At 49.1% G+C, this 19,821-nt stretch overlaps 6 protein-coding genes across 6 annotated transcripts; 4 read left to right on the top strand and 2 right to left on the bottom strand.

Moving 5' to 3' along the window:
* Positions 1 to 3,336: 3,336 nt before the first annotated feature.
* On the bottom strand, positions 3,337 to 6,246 carry N7520_006901 (snoRNA-binding rRNA-processing protein PWP2; the record flags this gene model as incomplete). The annotated part of the gene is made up of 4 exons (XM_057140835.1): positions 3,337 to 5,164; positions 5,224 to 5,967; positions 6,049 to 6,161; positions 6,229 to 6,246. 4 exons carry the CDS (start codon positions 6,244 to 6,246, stop codon positions 3,337 to 3,339), a joined length of 2,703 nt encoding a protein of 900 aa, XP_056994841.1.
* Positions 6,247 to 6,576: 330 nt separating this feature from the next.
* On the top strand, positions 6,577 to 8,119 carry aspC (septin CDC12; the record flags this gene model as incomplete). The annotated part of the gene is made up of 7 exons (XM_057140834.1): positions 6,577 to 6,618; positions 6,694 to 6,707; positions 6,781 to 6,823; positions 6,886 to 7,048; positions 7,108 to 7,418; positions 7,483 to 7,991; positions 8,050 to 8,119. 7 exons carry the CDS (start codon positions 6,577 to 6,579, stop codon positions 8,117 to 8,119), a joined length of 1,152 nt encoding a protein of 383 aa, XP_056994840.1.
* A 432-nt stretch (positions 8,120 to 8,551) lies between these two features.
* N7520_006899 (WD40 repeat domain-containing protein) lies at positions 8,552 to 9,776 on the top strand (the record flags this gene model as incomplete). The annotated part of the gene is made up of 4 exons (XM_057140833.1): positions 8,552 to 8,606; positions 8,670 to 9,014; positions 9,088 to 9,687; positions 9,754 to 9,776. 4 exons carry the CDS (start codon positions 8,552 to 8,554, stop codon positions 9,774 to 9,776), a joined length of 1,023 nt encoding a protein of 340 aa, XP_056994839.1.
* Positions 9,777 to 11,210: 1,434 nt separating this feature from the next.
* On the bottom strand, positions 11,211 to 12,812 carry N7520_006898 (ACT domain-containing protein; the record flags this gene model as incomplete). The annotated part of the gene is made up of 3 exons (XM_057140832.1): positions 11,211 to 12,216; positions 12,315 to 12,715; positions 12,768 to 12,812. The coding sequence occupies 3 exons, from the start codon at positions 12,810 to 12,812 to the stop codon at positions 11,211 to 11,213; spliced, it is 1,452 nt and encodes a 483-aa protein (XP_056994838.1).
* Positions 12,813 to 14,408: 1,596 nt separating this feature from the next.
* Positions 14,409 to 17,388, top strand: abr1 (multicopper oxidase abr1; the record flags this gene model as incomplete). The annotated part of the gene is made up of 3 exons (XM_057140831.1): positions 14,409 to 14,744; positions 14,803 to 17,288; positions 17,340 to 17,388. 3 exons carry the CDS (start codon positions 14,409 to 14,411, stop codon positions 17,386 to 17,388), a joined length of 2,871 nt encoding a protein of 956 aa, XP_056994837.1.
* A 947-nt stretch (positions 17,389 to 18,335) lies between these two features.
* ayg1 (heptaketide hydrolyase ayg1) lies at positions 18,336 to 19,792 on the top strand (the record flags this gene model as incomplete). Its single annotated transcript, XM_057140830.1, has 5 exons — positions 18,336 to 18,428; positions 18,503 to 18,577; positions 18,627 to 19,375; positions 19,432 to 19,564; positions 19,613 to 19,792. 5 exons carry the CDS (start codon positions 18,336 to 18,338, stop codon positions 19,790 to 19,792), a joined length of 1,230 nt encoding a protein of 409 aa, XP_056994836.1.
* Positions 19,793 to 19,821: the final 29 nt, after the last annotated feature.

Here is a 19,821-nt window from a genome sequence, read left to right as displayed (position 1 = left end):
AGAAGTATCTTGTAAGCGCCCGACCGGGCTAAGTGAGGGAGGGCCTGGTTACTATAAAGGGGTGCCAATCTCGGGGAAGTCTTGGTTGCAAGTGGAAATGTGGAGAAGAACTTGCTGAACACCGGCTCGGGAGGATGACTAACTGCACTCGGCGGGTGCAGAATAGTGGTGGTCTAGGGTGATCGGGCGCGAGCGGCGGTGTGCGTTAAAGTTACTGGAAAGGCGGCCATTTCTGAGCCAGAAGCTGTTATTTTCGCCGTCGTTTTCACAAGCCCATATATTCTACTTGTACAGACTGCTCAAAGCAGCAGTGGTTAGAAAATGATATAAGCAGTTATAGATTAGCAAGTGACAGACTAAAGTATTGTTCTCGAATCTAATTGGGAAAGAGGCGCTAAGTAGATAATAGCTTTATATGTGCATAATTCTGACCGCCTTCCAACAACTACGGTTGTGTAGTGTAATGGTTCATCACTCCAGATTCTGATTCTGGCGATCCCGGTTCGATCCCGGGCACGACCTTATGTTTTTGTGTCTTTATTTCACATCTACCTCCTACACATAACATGCTTCTATGTCACTTACTCAGAGAGAATAGTTGCCCTGTGATTAGGTTGCCTATTTGACAGGCCATGTGAACGGCCAGGGAATTAAGGACCCCCTGTCGCTTTTACGTTGGCATATTGACAAGGATGCGTCTAGAGACGCTAGACTTCTTCTTGACGTTGGGATGGCTTTCGAACGTAGGCCAAATGGTACACTTAGGCGAAAGCCTAAGAATCCGGTATATAGTCTTCTGCACACTCTTCAGGGCTGTTATGCCAGTCATCCGAGCATAGCTAAGAGTATCTTCAATCGACTGTTTACGCTCGAGGTCCCTAAATATCACCTCGTTTGGATCGTCCCCTCTTTGCCTCCTAGCATTCTTAAGCCAACTCTTCCATAGATCCGCATACTCTCAACTCTTCTGCGTCATGTAGGAATCTTGACAAGATTGCCCTGCTTTATAGCGAGCGGTTAGAAGTGTGGTCTGGAACAGGAAATCTCAGTTCGCTGGTTTATCTATTATGGCAGTAATTATGTAGCTTGCACGCATGTTATGGCCGATCGACTCAACAGGAAAAGTGGTATGTGGCGAATGTGGCCAGTGAACTGCTTGATTACCTGTGTCCGTTTCTTCACCTTATGGATAGACCACATTGTGGCGAATCCCAATCCAAGATGACCATATTTGATACATGGAGCGAATGTACTAGGCAGGAAAAGTTGATGGACTCATTTAGGTCCTCACGGGTGAATAGATATCTATAAGTAGTGGTATAGCGGTATAGCCTGCCCATAGAGGCGAACTATTGTCTGGTCTTGTCAGTGAGTCTGTGAATTATTCACCGTGTCTGTATGTATAAGGGATGGATACAATTTATAGCTGGTGTCGAGGATGGAGCTATTGGGGAACACCCCGATTACAACCTGATGTTTTTGAGCCATTCTCAGGGATATACGCAATCATACCTGAGGATTACGAAATTCACTATGCTGAACTTAATTTTCATGCCTGAACCTCAGCTCGATCTTTATAACTGGTGTGATTGATATCTTAGCTCAATTTACACGTTCTCCCAAAGTTTGCTATGTTCAATCTAGTCCCCCACTCATCATTGGAGATCGCTTAGGCGGAAGATTATTCTACATAGAGTCACCTCGAGTTCCCATTTGAAAATTCTGTGGCAGACGGGTATGAGTAGCATTGGAGTGTGGGGTCAGTAATTCCCCTCCGTTTGCTCCCAGGTGCCAGCGATTGCATGTCTTATGGAGAGAGAGAGGGGAGGGTGGGGGCGGGGATCTAGTTTTCTTCCTTCTCCATCCCTCTCAGAATACAGACCTGAACCCCTCAAGTGCTTCAAATCTTCTATTTGCCGGCGAAGACCATGTAGCGCCGTCTTCCCCTGGACGACAGCAGGATCCAGTTGTCGATAAATAGGACATGTGTTGGTTAATTACATAACGTGTTTTCCGCCGCTTTGGCACTGGGGAAATCAAATTGCTGGGGCTTTGAAACTTGAATGTTTACTATCAAGTGGTTTGAACTTATCTACATACCTATCAATTGATGTAATCAGGTGTGTGTAAATACATGTAATGTTCACTGTCAGATTTCCGAGTCTCTCAATGTGGAGAAATATATATTAAGACCCACGTGTGTTACAACTATGTACTCGGTGGTTTCAGCCCTCCCCTTACACATGTAAATTAACATCAGGAATGAGCGTTGAATAATCTTGGAATATCCGACAACGGAAGTTACATGCATCAATATTTACTCCGGGCTTTAAACATCTTATGGGTTGCTTAGATATGCTAATGTTATAGGTCATCTCATCAGGAGCATATACGCATTAAATGGTGAAGTTATAGCATACCTCCGAAAGGGTTTAGGCTGGTACCAACATCCGAGATGTATAAAGAGACTCAAAAATGCTAAAATCATTTTGAGGCGCTCCTCTCTTCAACCTGATGATCTCCGCCTTGGTATAAACAAGTTTGATTTCATAAGCTGTAAAGGGCACTTGCGATCATCAACTTCGGTTGTGTAGTGTAATGGTTCATCACTCCAGATTCTGATTCTGGCGATCCCGGTTCGATCCCGGGCACGACCTTCTTTTTGTTTGGTTTTTTTGGGCCCGCTAAAGATTATAGGTAACTTTTGTGGGGAAGAGAATTAGTCATGATATTGTTGTCTAGGTCTATAATTTAAAATAAAGACACTTTCTCAACAACTACGGTTGTGTAGTGTAATGGTTCATCACTCCAGATTCTGATTCTGGCGATCCCGGTTCGATCCCGGGCACGACCTTTTCGTTTTGGAAATTTTCCATAACAATTTCCATCTTTTATAATTGAAATTTTGGTCAGCTACTGAAACATACCCTTTTGCGTATAATTGCCTATCCATATACGGTCCTCCCCTTCTTACGGGTATCGATGCTGGACCAAGGATCGTCCCAAGGCTATGTGTTGGTTCTACCTACTACTAGGTACTAGTCATGTTGATCTAAAACTTTGGATGCTTGCCACCTTGTCTAGTTATCTGACTACTCTGGCGTGATACTGGTAACGTTGGCAACTTTCATACGTTCTCAGATTGGGTCAGGTACTGTATAAGTGAAAGCAGGCAAACCTTTTTCTATTCGATTCGATTCAAAGGGCGACATTATCTCTAATGCCTAGATACAGCACTTTTGAGGGACCATATTCCCTTTACCGTCTTATAATATACAAACGCCAGGCGCAGATGCAAAGTAGACATACACAGAGGGGGAATCCTTATGATTTTATTCATTCAAATCCAATCCAATCGCCCTCTCCGTCGTCGGCGTCGGCGTCGGCCATTTGGTCGTCATCTTCCTCAACTTCACCTGCAGTCATGGCTAACATTGCGCTTGATGACTTCTTCTCGCCGAGAATAGGCTTAGAGAGAAGAAAATTGAGGTCGTAGAGGTTCTTTTCAGTCAAACGCTTGAGGTTTTCACGAATATCATCAACGGCTCGCTGGACAGCGCGAAGTTCAGGGGCAAATGTTCCCGAATTTTCCTTGAAGTATCGGCCGTGGCAGCTGAACAAAGACTCAATCCACAGCAAGTTAAATTCAAGATGAGGGGTTTCATCGGCTGCATGTGCGACAAAGCGAAGCAGGCGGGGCAAGTAGACCGTTGGCACGGAACGGACCACATGTGCAATATCCGAAGGTGGGATCGACTCGTAAACGGCACGGATAATCTTGGATTCGTTTAAGCGGAATGCCATGACTAGCGCCTTCAAGTAGGTGTTGTCTTCATCAATTGTGCCAGTCGCGGCGGCATTCTTGGCGGCTTCCACCGTGGCAAGAATACTGGAGGGAGTAATCGTGATGTCAAGATCAAAGGGATCAAAGACAAAGTCGTCATCCAGGCTGTAGATGAGAAGACCCTCAGTAGACGCAGCGCAGAAGGCGCGGCCAGTTGGGGCAAAATCGACCGAGGTCACTCGTACTTCAGGCCGAGTAGTACGAGCACCAGCATCGCCACGTTTCGCACCAGGGAGCGTAGTATCAATGCGATCTTCCTTGTCAGACGCCTCTCCGGTTTCATCAATAAGGGCACGAGGTCCAGCCTCGGTGAGATTACGGCTGTTCAGGAACTCCTGAGTACCATCTAAAGACAAATTCACCGAGACCGTATACTTTTTGATCAACGAGCCCGTACTAACATCATACAAGCAGATGTACTTGCTGTTACCACCGGCCAAGATACAGCTACCGTCTGCGCTGTAAGTGATACGGTTGAAGGACTTGGTTCCAGCTGCATTTGCGGCAGTTGTGCGATCGGACACTTTCCGGCCACCAGATACGTCACGGCGTCCATCAACAGCACCTTGTTGAACAGCATCCTCCACCGACCAGAATGAAAGCTGACCATCCAGGGTTGAGGCCGCAACCTGTTGACCGTCGGGTCGGAAAGCCACGCTGAGAACATCAGACATAAGCTGAAGAGGCTCGCTGGTTTGTGTTCGGCCGAAGATACTCCAGATTCGCACCGTGTGGTCCCAACTGCCACTGACCAGGTGGTTTCCATCCGCAGCAAAGCCAAGAGCGGACACGGGACCCTCGTGGCCAGAAAGCTGATCAAGCAATTGGCCTGTCTGCACGGACCACACATGGATATCGAAAGAGTCTGGGGAACCAGCACAGATTACCTCTCCACTGGGGTCCACTGCTAGAGAAGAGAACGACAGTCGGGAAGGTGCGGTGAAAGTGCGGAAGTTACGGTATCGAATCAAATCCCATGCTCGAATGGAACCGTCCAGGGATGCCGTAAACAGAACGCTTCCCTTCTTAGCGAACTCGCATGCAGTTACTCCGCTAGTGTGTTCGGTGAAGGTCACGATACAGAAGCCTGATTTCACATCCCACACCTTGATCTTGCCGTCGTCGGAGGTGGTCACAATCTTCTGTCCATCCGGGGAGTAAGCTAGGGCATTCATAGAGTCAAGATGACCCTGCTGCTTCAAAATATAGGATTCTGACTGCCACTCCCATACCAGCAACTGGCCGTGTTTGGAAGATCCGAAAGCAAGCCATTCTCCAGACAGGTTAATTGTGACAACATCAATGTTGCTTTGTGAGACACTGAATGAAAACGATCAGTTAAAATTGAGGAGCACAGAGAAGACAAGGCTTTTACAAACCTCAGCAAATTAATCATGTTAAACTCGGGCAAGTCATACAGCCCGAAGAGACCGTTAGAGAAGCCAACCACCAGCAGGTTAGAGGGTGCGTGGAATGAAGCGCAGTTGACTTTCGCATCATTCTGCATGAAGAAATTCTTCTTTGTGATTCTCCAACGAGCCTCGTCAATATCTTCATCGGTCTCCGGGTCTTTCTTCGTCACATATTCCCAGCGGAAAAGGGCTCCATCCTGGCTAACGGTGTAGATGGATTCCTGGTTTGCGTCAAAGTGTGCCGTCACTACGCCCTGTCGGTGGCCTGCAAGAGTGGTGGGCTCAAATCCATCCTCCGGGTTTAAGCTCCATACACGCGCAGTCAAGTCCCGGGATGCGGTAAGCAAAAACCGGGAGTCACTCGACCACTCAATATTTTCAATGGAGTCAAAGTGTGCGGCAAGGTCTCGGTGCAGAACGAACGGTGCAAACTCAATCTCGCCATTAGTTTCGGTTCCAGGGGTAGATGGGGTCTGCCAAATTTGCAAGCGTCTGCCCACGCCTACTGCGAAATGCCGACCAGACGGGGAAAATTTGAGCGAAGTGACGCGCCCCTTGAAAGAGAAGTTGTGGATGGCGATTCGTCGTTGGAAATTGGTCAAAATTGCCCGACCAGTTTCGTCAACGGTCAGCAGCAGGTTTCCTTTCGGGGATAGATCCAGGCGATCGATGTTGGTGCGATGCGAAAATGGGAGGGTATAGGAGGTGTTGCTGCAAAAAGATAGTCAGTAATCAAGAATTCCAAATCCTTTATGATCATTGACCGCATCGTAGCAGTAGAAGCGCACTTACTGTACGAGGTCAAAGACTGTGACCCGATTGCCTACGGGCGAAAGTAGACAGGTGCCATCGGGAGTAAAGAGCAGATTGCCCTTACGGTAGACCGTTCCCAAAAGATTGGAGAACTATGATTTCAATGGTTAGACAAGCTGTATCTGTGACAAAGTTTCAATGCTGAAAGGTATTACTCACCTTGAAATCGGTCTTCATTTTACCACTTTGCGACAGCTTCACGGTTGCAAAATTTCAAGCTGATTAGCGGAAACCATGCGATAAGCGTCGCATCATTAATTTATCCGAATCCGTTCCAAAAATGGTATAGTGTTATGCGCTAAACCCAGATAGGAAAGGGCCAGCTCTACTCCAGAAAACGAAAGGAGATTCAGGGGGGGGGAAAGAGCAACTGCTGGTCAATCAGGTTCACATCCCCTTTTTACTATCTCAAGCTTTTCTTGGGGGCTTTGTCTTTTCATCTTCCCCTCTCTTGAGCAGTCTTCTTTTTTTTCCTTGTCTTCATCCTTTTCTCCATTCTAGCCCACTATGTCGACAACCGAGACTGCCACGCCTATTGGCATTGCCAATGTAAGCTATTTTCCGCGAATCTCCAAAATGGAAGTTGATCGGATTGGGTGCTAATGAATATGTGCCCTTGTATAGCTCCCCAACCAGCGGTATGTACCCGATTGAACTGAGCCGATAGCTTGAATTGGCCTAGGATAAACAAACTAATTGATAACCATCCAGACACAAGATTGTCGCGAAGCGGGGTGCGGCGTTCACAATTATGGTTTGTCGGAGCTTGCAATACCGAGATAGAGGTCATTGTCGACTAACCACCATTATCGATAGGTCGCTGGAGAGTCTGGATTGGGAAAGACCACCTTCATCAACACTCTGTTCTCCACCACTATTAAAAACTACGCCGATCACAAGCGCCGTCACCAGAAGCAGACTGATCGTACCGTCGAGATCGAGATCACCAAGGCCGAGCTTGAGGAGAAGTTCTTCAAAGGTGAGGCTCCGTGAGGGGGTTTGTTTTGTACAGTCACTGATTTATTATCTATTGTTTAGTCCGCCTGACCGTTATTGATACCCCCGGCTTCGGTGACTATGTCAACAACCGTGACTCCTGGCAGCCTATCATCGAGTTCCTGGATGACCAGCACGAGTCTTACATGCTCCAGGAGCAGCAGCCCCGTCGTGCGGACAAGATCGATATGCGTGTGCACGCCTGCTTGTACTTCATCCGCCCCACTGGACACACCCTTAAGCCCCTCGACATTGAGGTCATGAAGCGCCTTAGCTCGCGTGTCAACCTGATCCCCGTTGTCGCCAAGGCCGATACCCTGAGCCACGCCGATCTTATTCGTTACAAGGAGAGAGTGAGTGCAGGCTAATTGATAGTATTGCAGTCGACAAACAACCCGACTAACCGTTTCTTACTAGATTCGCCGTGTCATCGAAGCCCAGGGAATCAAGATTTACACACCACCTATTGAGGAGGATGATGAGCACGCCGCCACCCATGCCCGCAGCTTGATGGCTGCTATGCCCTTCGCCGTCATTGGTTCCGAGAAGGACGTCAAGGCCAACGATGGCCGTGTCGTCAAGGGTCGTCAGTACGCCTGGGGTGTCGCTGAGGTCGAGAATGAAGACCACTGTGACTTCAAGAAGCTCCGATCGATCTTGATTCGCACCCACATGCTCGACCTTATCCACACCACCGAGGAGCAGCACTACGAGGCCTACCGCGCCCAACAAATGGAGACTCGCAAGTTTGGTGAGGCTCGGCCTCGCAAGCTCGACAACCCCAAGTTCAAGGAGGAAGAGGAGAACCTGCGCAAGCGTTTCACTGAGCAGGTCAAGGTCGAGGAGCAGCGCTTCCGCCAGTGGGAGCAGAAGCTCATCTCCGAGCGCGACCGCCTCAACAAGGACCTAGAGGCCACTCACGCAGCGTATGTTCCTTCTCAATTGGGCTCTTGCTTTCTGCTATCAAATGCTAATTTCCTCCAGGATCAAACAACTCGAGGGCGAGATCGAAAATCTGCAGGGCTCCGGCACCCGCAGCCATGGTCGCCGTTAAGATGGAGTTTTGGGCAACAACCTTTGTCATTCAAAAAGGGAGTATGCGGGCTGTGCACGCTCCTTCGTTCTTTTTCATCTCTTGAGTACCCTACGTCTTGCCGATTCACATGCTTGGGAGGGCGCAAATTCGTCTCAAGAGGCTGGTCCGTTTTGTTTTGTTATATCCATTTACCGCTGGTAGCTAGCGATGGTGTCTACATTCTTGATAATAACCCTCCTATTTTCTGTAGCGCGGGAAAATACAGATTAATCATTCCTTCTGCAGATGAAGACATTGTGTAGCCTGTATCTATAGTTCCAAGCTTAGTAGCTGTTGTTGCATGAAGTATAGGGCCTCGGGCCCAGTTTGGCCGAGCTCCACATGCATCCGCATTTTCTCCAAGCTTCCCCCCACCACTTAGCAGCACTTCTCTCCAGCGACTCTCTCGTCATGCCCGCTAAAAAATTCCCGTCTCGACACTTACATACCCTGAAAACGCATAATGGTAAGACTTGGCGTACTGCAACCTCAGGGCTTGACATAGTACTAACGCCAATTCTTCTCACAGCCCCCGTCAACGCGGTAACCTTCTCTAGCTACCCCGGGACATACATACTCACAGGCTCCTCCGACCGCGCTATTCACTTGTCGCGTGCCGTTCCAAATAACGCTGAAAACTCTGCACAGCCAGTTGAAACCATCGCCCCTATCCAACGATACGAGGCTCATGGTTACTCCGTCCTCGATGTGGCCGTTGCCGCAGACAATGCGCGCTTCGCCAGTGTAGGAGGAGATCGCCAGGTATTCCTATGGGATGTCGAGCAAGGCAGCACAACTAGACGGTGGACTGGGCATACTAGTAGGGTTGAGGCTGTACAGTTCGCCGGCGAGGGTGATTCGGTCGTCGTCACTGGTATTGTCCTGCCCCCAGTCTAAGTCTTTATCAAGTTCCTTGAGATTGCTGACATGTGTTCCGTCATTTCTAGGTAGTGCAGATACTACGGTAAACCTCTGGGATACCCGATCCAAAGACCACAAGCCTATACAGTCCCTCACCGAAGCAGGTGACACTGTTTCGTGTCTGCACGTTCACATGCCATCATATTCTATAGCCAGTGGCAGCTACGACGGCCATGTCCGAGTATACGATGTTCGCATGGGCAAAACAACTGATGATGTTCTTGCACACCCGGTAACGAGTATCCGGTGCTCGGCAGATGGCAATGTACTTCTTGCTTCTACGCTGGATAATTATATCCGGATGCTAGATCGCTCGAATGGAAAACTTCTTGCGGCGTTCGGTGGGTCAGAAAAAGAAAAAGACTCTTTTTCACATGCTACCAAGCCTCTTCATGCTTACCGCAATGATGAGCTGCGAGTCCGCTCTGTCTTTGCGCAAGGCGACGGGGTCGTTCTCAGTGGCAGCGAAGCAGCGAAAAACGACACTAGTCTCGGTGCCGCAGTATTTGCCTGGGATGTACTCAGTGGAGAGGTTGTTGCGACGGTGCCGATGGGCGAGAATGTCAAGGTCGTGAGCTGTGTGGCCTGGAATGAGAATGGCTATTGGGCCGGTGGATGCTCGGATGGTAAGTTCTTGATTCTGTTCGGACTGAAGCCGATTTCGTTTTGTTTTTGGCTAACTCTTTGACCAGGTACTGTCCGGGTCTTTGGTTAAACAAATTATTAACCAACGAATGATCTCCGTCACCCAACGTGTGTGCGCTATCCCAGTCTCCGCATCTAAAGCCATTTTCGTTGATGATTCGCGGCATAATCCCCTATTCAGGACTCTGATTCACTCGACTTGAAACTAGTGGGGGTGGCTCACTATATTGATATTGTTAAGCTCCAAAAAGTACTCCATGCCCATGCCGACACTCGAGGACTAGGTTTCAAGAACAACATTCGTATCGCCATTTACATATCAAAACGAAAGCTTCATCCGTTACTGATGTGCCTGCCTTGAGATTGGTCATCGATGTGACTCATCATCGACCTAATGATCCATTCCTCTCTGAAAATACTACACTGCCACCATCGCATGCCACTTTAGATGGCGCATCGATCGTCCAGCTTTTCACAAACCTTGGCCGCTCCACAATATGATAAATCATCTACAAGGACTATCTAGAAGGCAATACAGGCGAGCCAGAAAGCATGATTCATGTTGGTGATGGCCGATTCTTCGTCTCAGCTGGTCAACGGATGGTCGCAACCCTGAAATACCCCCATCCGATCAACGGCACCGGCCGCATCCATTGGCTGGCTTTGCACACATGCTCATATATGATCCCCATGGTTTGCTTATTGCCAATGCCATTCTGGCATGTCCCGGGGACCTTGACTACCATACGGGTGAAATCGATTATGATGATCGTTATATCTGGGCCACATTATCTCAGTATCGACCGAATACTACAGACACGATCCTTGGCATCGATTCTTGACATTGAAGAAGGAAGCCCTCTTTCGCACCCATGATCATAATGGTGGCATTGTGCACGATATGATCACCGAAAACATCGGAGCTGGCGTAATGCCACAACACAATATGGTTCACGAAAGTCTATCCTCAACAATTCTTCTCTTTCCCCGGCTTCACCAAACCCAGATCTTCTGTAGCAGATCCATTATTGCAAGTTTTTGGTCATCATGCATTACCGAGTGCCATGTCAGCCTGGTTTGGAAGATAGAACGCATAGAAGTGCGAACCTTGGGACTGATGTGTACCTTGCATGTATATCTAGCTATGCATGTATATCTAGCTCTACGCCCCGGCCAAGATACAAAATTAATTCACAAAGGAATAAATAACATTGAATTGGTGGCTGTCGTAGCACCAGAGTATCATATAGTCGAACGAAAAACGTCACATAAACAACAGTGAAAGCTAGTCAAAGCGAGTCAAATTGGGCATGAGGGATCGTGTAATCATACATACATACATACATACTTAGCTTTGCAAACTGCATACAAGAAGAGAAAGAAAACCAGTCGCTTTTCCCCGGTTCACCCTAAACAGTTTATGATTAGGGTGAAAAATCAACTAGGCACACCATCCATGCAGCTAGATAAAAAGAAGAAAGAGAGGAGGGGGAAGAGTACTGTCTTATGCAGTGTTCTCGGTATCCTCGCTTTCCACTTGCGCATTCTCACCCCCTACAACCTCATCATGCATCTTCTCCGCCTCCAGGGCATCGATAGCCCGACGCAACTCATCCTCTCCAACAATAATCGTCCCCGCCCGCGCGGTACTCAAGAAACTTATCTCCACCGCATCAGCTGATAAATCCAAGTCTGGCTTCAGGTGATGCGTAGCCGCGGGCAAGGGCTGATTTGGTGTGGGGCGTTTATTTTTGTCCAAACCACCGAGGGCTAAGCGTGTCCCGAATGTATCAAACAACTCGGTCACAGACCCAATAATACTGCTCGAGTTACCGCTGGCAGGACTCGAGCTCTCATTCGGAACACGTAAGGAGTGATTATCAGTTGCTTCTGCGAGTCGGCCTGCAACGCCGCAAACGATACCGGAAGCTTCGAGAGGCAAGTCGCGTAGGTCGAGCATTATGGGGATAAGGTAGTCTTCTTTTGAGCCTAGGAGGAGGCCTGAGCCATCTTCGTAGTTTTGGTGTGAGGCTGTCGGGCTTGCGAAGCGGGGGAGTAGCCGCTTTTCTAGGAGGAGGGATGCGGCGGGGTCGAGCGCCGCTAAGGTTAGAGATAGGAAGCGTGGTTTGTCAACTAGGAGAGCGGTGGTGAGAGCGTCACGGAGAATGGACATGGAGCTTGCTTCGCTGTTGTATTGGTGGTGGGCGGCGCATTGGACGAGGCGTAAGGATTCATCCACGAATGGAGAGATTTGGCGTTTGCGCAGATTCTCAAAAGTGCGGATTTGGAGCTCGGCGAGCGTTGAGGGGGGTGGAGTGACAGGGGGTATCATATCGCTGAGCTGTTTTTCAACGCATGGAGTTGTTGGGCTGAGAGGAGTGTTGATAAAGGCCGCTGTGGCATTTTCGAATTGGAAGCCTCGGCTTTCGAGGGTGGATATCACACTTGCTTTGCTGTGAAATGGAACGAGGATATAGTCGGAGAAGTAAGTTGAAATGAAGAAGATAGAGCTAGCGTGTCCGTCAGTACATGGCTTCCTTCATGTGTGTATATCAATATATATATGGATATATATATATATATATATTATATTTATGTGAGCACATACATTCCTGCCAGCGCAAGTGGACTAGTCAATTCCAGCACACGCTTGCCAGCCACAAGACCCTGGCCCAGGACTTGCATCGCAATATAGTCATTGTCACTCACAACCAACCGCGAACGAAGTTGGATATCTAACTGGTCAAGCTTGGTGAATGTAGGATCGAAATACTTCTCGACGAGAGCTCTGGGGCAGATCACCGAGACTTCAACTGGGGTGATGGAAACATTCAAAAATGCCGGCTGCCTGTACTCGGGGCCATCATCAAAATCGGCGGACTCATTATCATCGTCATCCTTGGGATCTTCCTCCAATGGAGCGATTTCATCGTAGATCAGTCTCAACACGGACTTGAAGAAATAAGGGTACAGCTCCAATGGAATATGAACGAGTACCAGGCGCTCTTCCTGTAATGGGGTGAATAACCAAGCTAGAAAATTGGGCTGAGGCTCCACTTACCACAAAGTGGACCTGGGCGTCGATCAGAGTCAATGATTGATCCATTTTTGGTGGCAAGTGGCGTATAAAGGGTTGATAGAGGTATAGAGAAAGGCAAGAGGACTCGGAAGCTCGAGAATTACAGTGCTTTGAATTTGCATGGATTCTTTTTGCACGATTTCATGGCGTTTCCAGAAATTACGCCATTGATGCAGCGACCCAGAATGTTTAGTACGTGTTTAACGCCATCGGAACCTAGAGGTTGCATCAGTTGGGATTAGTAAAGAATTAACTGGTCGGAACCAAAAAAAAAAAAAACCACGATGGGAAGAGAAAAGATGAAAGGAAAGGAAAGGGAAAAAGGAAAAGAAAACGAAAACCTCGTGACAGCTAATGATTTACCAAATCTCAGTAAAAATCACTCTTTATCTTCTCTTATCATCCCAACACCAACCCCGCGCTAGGCGCCGCTCCCGGTTGCCCACGGACCTTATGTCATGCATTTTCTCGTACCTGAGTGGGGAAAAACCCTAGTACCTGTGATGCAATTTATATTTGATCTGTTCCTTACCCAATAAGATATGATTTATATATCAATCGGCACCTTGATCGACCGGAAAGGAGCACTGGCCACATGTGCACCGGAGGCGAACATACAGTGATCCTCCAGGTGCACTTAGAAGACTTTTTCACTATCTCTACAGAGCTGTACAGCCGACGACAACCGGCTCTGATGTCCGATAATGGCAAAATTCGGGCATGAGGCCCCGCTTTGCCCTCTATCAGCTCTTGATTGCGGTTGGTTCTCGGCCGGAACGCCGATCTGCGATAAGGAACGTGAGCTGTTCAGTGGAGTCCATATGTGAAACGAGCAAGCGCTCATACCCCCGATATGACGTGGCGACTATCATGGGATGCAAGAGTCTAGAAATCGGTTTTCTGGGCCAGAGCGTCACACACCAAGTTCCAATGGCTGAATATATGATACTATTCAAATGGCACTGAATATAGGGAGGGACGGCGTGGGAAAAGGTAGGAAAATTACCTGGAGACAGATTTACTCACCCTAACCAACCGACGTCTACATGTTTAGGTGGAACACACCCCTTCAACACGAGAAAGGCTGTTTATAGCCCAGCGATCTTATTTGTATCATGGAAGATGTGAATATTCACACGTTTTCCAAGCCTGTTTACGATCCCCTCGAAGCGATCGGGCGGTATGCGGCCCCTTGCCTGCGATGGCAGAGAAAATGCCTAATTAGGCCATTCATCTACATGCCACACCAGCCAGCCAACTGTTGGAATGTGTTAGGAGTGAAAAAGAGAACTCCAAGGTACAGTTTAGCCTAGAGCGGCTGTATGCAGGGCTTTGTTTTTACGGTCCTTGAATGACGCTGAAATTGGCATTGCACCAAGCATGACACTGGACAACATTGCTCCCGAACAACATTGCTCCCTAGCGCAGATCAATCGAACATTGTTAAAGGAAGCCATGTCCGTTTTTCTCTGCTGAACAACACCGCCGCCGACACTCGTTTTCGATTCTTATTTTTTTTTTCCTTTTCGGCCACCCTCGCCTCAATCGGCTTGCATTGCTTTGTCGGAGGATTTAGGTATCCCTCTGATTGCAAGTTCGATAGTCATTCGTTATACGACTACAATGGCAAAGTTTAATTTTCTTCTGTTGGCCAGCTGGGCCGCCAAGTTGGTAGCAGCCAAGGATGTCTACCTCGACTGGAACGTCACTTGGGTCAATGCCTCTCCGGACGGCTTTGAGCGCCCGGTAATCGGCATCAACGGTCACTGGCCGTGTCCGCAGATTGACGTGAACGTTGGTGATCGTCTTATTGTGGACGTTTACAACGGCCTCGGAAATGAGTCCACTGGAATTCACTGGCACGGAATGCGCCAGTATGGCACTGGTGTCATGGACGGATCCACCTCTGTTACCCAGTGTGGGATTCCCCCGGGACAGCATATGCAGTATCATTTCGACGTAAGTTGAGAGTTACACTTCGATGACATCCTGGCATCAGACTAACACGTTTGGCCAGATTAATCAAACTGGAACATACTGGTATCACTCGCACACCATGGGCCAGTATCCTGATGGATTCCGTGGACCATTGATTGTTCATGACCCCAAGCCCCCATTCCAATACGATGATGAGTTTACCCTTACTTTGAGTGATTGGTATCATGACCAAATGCCGGACCTGCTCGCCAAGTACGAATCACAGGCAAACGAGGCAGCCACCCACGGTGAAGAGCCGCTTCCTAATTCCGCACTCATCAACGATTCTACCAAGACTAAGATCAAGGTTAAGCCGAACAAGACTTATTTGGTGCACATCGTTTGCGTTGGTAATTGGCCAGGCCACGTTTGGGTATTTGATGGACATGAGATGACTGTGGTTGAGGTGGATGGAGTGTACACTGAACCCTACCATGTAGGGGACAAGAACGTTCGTATTGCCACTGGACAGCGTATGAGCGTTCTCATTCACACCAAGTCGGACACCAGCAAGAATTTTGCTATCTGGGATAGCATGGACGTCAACATGATGTTCATCTATGAGAACCGGTCTATTCCCGCGGGCTTTAACCCCAATGCTACTGCATGGCTTGTTTATGACGAGTCAAAGCCACTGCCACCAGCACCTGTAATCAATTCGTTGGACTTTGTGGATGATGTTGCTTTCATTCCGGCTGATCACGAGCCTCTACTCGAGCCGGTGAACCATCAGATTATTTTGGATGCCTCCAATGCCACGATCAACGGTATGCCTCGCTTCACAATCAACAACCAGACCTACCTCGCGCAGGATGTGCCCACTCTGTACACTGCCAACACAGTGGGCGCGGAGTTTGCATCGAATCCTGCAGTTTATGGACAGGTCAACCCTTTCGTGGTGAAGCACAATGAGGTTGTTGAGATTGTTATCAACAACCATCACGAGAACCTTCACCCATGGCATTTGCACGGGCACCAGTTCCAGGTTCTGCAGCGATCTCTCGAAGGTTACTTCACTGGACAATACTTCAAGAATGTCTCAAAGACTCCGATTCGTCGGGATACAATCATGCTTAACCCCCATGGACACGCTGTCCTGCGGTTCCGTGCTGACAACCCTGGTGTATGGCTACTTCACTGCCACGTCGAATGGCACGTCTCAGCTGGTTTGATGGCAACCATCATTGAAGCCCCTGAGACTTTCCCGGAATCCGAAAAACCCCCTCCTCAGAGCCACTACAAAGTGTGCGCCGCGTACCCGAATCCCATTTCCGGGAACGCCGCTGGTAAAAATGGATTGGATCTCTCGGGTGCAAACACCAACGTTCCCACTGAAGAGTACGGCGCCTTGTATCCCGAACATGTGCCGGCTGTCAAGACCACAAATACAGCTAATGTTGCACCTGCTGTACCGGCTGCTGCGCAGGCTACTACGGCGAACGGATCTGGAGCCCATCAGCCTGCTCCCCAAGTCCCGGCCCCTCAAGTTCCCAAAGCCGCTGCTCAAGCTCCTAAGCCCGCTTCTAAGCCTGCTCCCGAGCCCGCGCCAAAGCCAGTTGCTCAAGCTCCCAAGCCCGCTGCTGAAGCTCCTAAGCCCGCTGCTCAAGCTCCCAAGCCTGCTCCCCAAGTCCCGGCCCCTCAAGTTCCCAAAGCCGCTGCTCAAGCTCCTAAGCCCGCTTCTAAGCCTGCTCCCGAGCCCGCGCCAAAGCCAGTTGCTCAAGCTCCCAAGCCCGCTGCTGAAGCTCCTAAGCCCGCTGCTCAAGCTCCCAAGCCTGCTCCCCAAGTCCCGGCTCCCCAAGCGCCCAAGCCAGTTGCTCAAGCTCCCAAGCCGGCTCCCCAAGCGCCCAAGCCAGTTGCTCAAGCACCTAAGCCAGCTCCCCAGGCTCCTAAGCCAGTTGCTCAAGCTCCCAAGCCGGCTCCCCAAGCGCCCAAGCCAGTTGCTCAAGCTCCCAAGCCGGCTCCCCAAGCGCCCAAGCCAGTTGCTCAAGCTCCCAAGCCGGCTCCCCAAGCGCCCAAGCCAGTTGCTCAAGCACCTAAGCCAGCTCCCCAGGCTCCTAAGCCAGTTGCTCAAGCTCACAAGCCCGCTCCTTATGCACCGGCTCACCATGCTCCAGCCCCGGCTCCTGAGTATGCTGCCCCTCATCATGCTCCAGCCCCGGCTCCCGAGTATGCTGCCCCTCATCATGTGGAAGCTGTCCCCGCCTACCCTCCTTACGATGAGCCCATCTACGCCCACGAGCATGATTCCGAGGGCCCCTGGCCTCAGCCTCATGTGGATGAGAGCTACGGTCAAATTGGTGATGGATACGATAGTCGCCCTCCAACCTACGGGTACACCAAGGATACCAAGGGTCCCTGGCCTAACTCTCACAATGACATGTCTCAGGCTCAAGTTCCCGATGGACCTGACGGCAAGCCTATCATCGCTCACACCGACGATACAAAGGGTCCTTGGCCTGCTGTCCAACAAAACAACAACTACGTTGAGGATGGTGGTCACATCATCCGTCCTGCGCCAGATTCTGGGTAAGTTCCTTCTCTTTCATGGATGTCAACATTGCTAAGTTTTTTCAATAGACTCAACGATCTCCCTAAGGACTTCCAATACTGGGGCCAGTATGAGTAATAGACCAACTTATTTGCATGTCTTACAGGCTTGTACATAAGCATTGTGTTGCTATCTGAATGTCAGCAACTAGATCAGTCTTTAATCTAATGTCAGCAATATACGATTCTTGTGGCTTCTGCTTTCAAAAACAAATTTAACATGTCAATGATGTAAGACCATCAATACTCTCTATGGATGCGCAATCCCCAGCTACCCGAGAATGTACATAAAGGGTACCGTCTTACCACTGGAATCTCGGGCTTCCGCATGCAGCCACGCATGGGTGCAACATTCCACATCTTTCCCCTCTTTCCCCACAGAGTCCTAGTTACAAATGTATCTTGCTAGAGTAATCCATCATCTAAGTAGATATCCATCCTACTAGGTACTCTCTTACGTACTCTTCATAGGTACTTCAATACATCACTTTTCAGGAACTAGACATTCAGGATCCATAAATGCAGCTCTTACAACTTTGATCATCTACGATTAACCTGAGGGATTAAAACATGTGGCTCCTTTGATTGAATTCTCATAATTGGACTTGTCATTTCGTCAGTATAGCGTACCCAAGGCACGATCCGATCTGTTTCATCCAGGAACGCCGGATCCGGGAGCCTACCCCCTCTGACCCCCCTTGTTCCCCGCCATTAGCAAATATCTCAATCCCATTCAGCCTTGGACTATCCTTATTCTCGGACTCGGTTAACACTAGTCCCGACGTTCTCTGCCCGTGGATCTTGTCAATTCTCCACATTTACTGTTTTCATGCACATCCATCTACGTTCATGATGCTTGTAGGCCCGATCCGGATATCTCTGTTCTCAGTATTAGTTCAAGTTAGAATAAATTCAAGTCACCTGCTGTACTATTACGAATGAATTAATCTTTCAATTTCGTTGCGTCTTAGTCAATCCTATAAATCGATTTTCTATCTCAATATTCCAGATTTATCGCTATTCACCATGACGAAATGGATGATGGGAGACCGTTTTGATACGGTATTTCCCCACAAAGGATCTATCAAGGCTCTATGGGAGACAAAGTGGAAGTTTTGTGTGAGTATACAGCTATTCTATGCAATCTATGCCTTGAGAATAGACATAGGGCTAACCTTGCATGACACATACAGTGCCAAAAATCCATCTACCCATTCCACGATGGCGCTTTCGAGGACTTTGAGCCTATCTTCGAAAAGCTGATTGCAGTGAGTGATGCTCTGATCTATATCAGTGACTCGAGTGTTAACAAAACAGGGCAATATCAACGATCCCTTCACAGACGCTTACACCAAAGCCTTCCTGCCAATAGTAGACGAGCTCGAGAAAGAAGCCATCAAAGCCCTCGAGTACGACCACCCTGACCGCGCAGCTGACCTCTATCGCCGCGCATCAGTCGTCCTCCGGATCGCGCGCTTCCCCTACGTAAGCCCAACAACACGCCCAGACAACGCAATCAAACGCGCAACATTCGACCGCCAAAAGGACCTCTACCTGAAAGCCGCATCTCTCTGGAACCCCATCATCAAAGAGGTGATAATCCCACACACGCACCGCGCCGCAAATGACGGTCCCAATATCCCGCTATACATCCGCGTTCCGGCCGAAGCAAGCGCTTCGAACCCCGTTCCTGTTGTGCTCCTCATGACAGGACTGGACGGTTATAGGCCTGATAACAGCCAGCGGACGCATGAGATCATTAACCGGGGCTGGGCGGCGGTGATTTGTGAGATTCCGGGGACGGCGGACTCGCCGGCTGATCCTGCGGATCCGGAGTCGGCGGATAGGCAGTGGACTGCTGTGTTGAAGTATATGGCGACACGGCCTGAGTTTAACATGAGTCGGGTTGCGGCTTGGGGGCTTAGTGCTGGTGGGTTCTATGCTATTCGGGCGGCTTGTACGCATCGGGATCAGCTTGTTGGTTCTGTTGCTCATGGGCCTGGGTCGCATCACTTCCTTAGTCCTGAGTGGTTGGCTAAGGTGAATGATCATGAGTATCCGTTTACGTGAGTCGAGAGTTATACAAGTTTGGATTGAGTTGATGCTGACGTTTTGAATGTAGGATCACGGATTGCTGGGCTGAGAAGTATGGCTATTCTAGCACGGAGGATTTCATTCAGAATGCCCAGAAGAAGTTCTCGCTTGTTGAAACTGGTGTTGTTGACCAGCCTAACTGCCGCCTGCTGCTGCTAAACGTTTGTCTTCCCGTACTAATATTGATCTCAAGCTGACATTTGCTCTAGGGCGTGAACGATGGTGTTGTTCCGGTTGAAGATTCGCTTGTCCTGTTTAACCACGGCGGTCCAAAGGAAGGTCGCTTCTTTGAAGGCATGGTGCATATGGGATACCCGAACAGCCTGCCGGTTTCCTACAAGTGGCTGGAGGATGTGCTGTCTCCCAACAAAAAGGAACTTAAGAACTAGAGCAAATTTTGAGTCTTCGGTGTATGATT

This window comes from Penicillium odoratum (assembly GCF_028828045.1).
Source record: "Penicillium odoratum strain IBT 22623 chromosome Unknown utg000005l_segment0_segment0, whole genome shotgun sequence".
In the NCBI taxonomy this organism is placed as follows: Eukaryota; Fungi; Ascomycota; class Eurotiomycetes; order Eurotiales; family Aspergillaceae; genus Penicillium; species Penicillium odoratum.
This window is presented reverse-complemented; position numbering and strand designations above follow the sequence as displayed.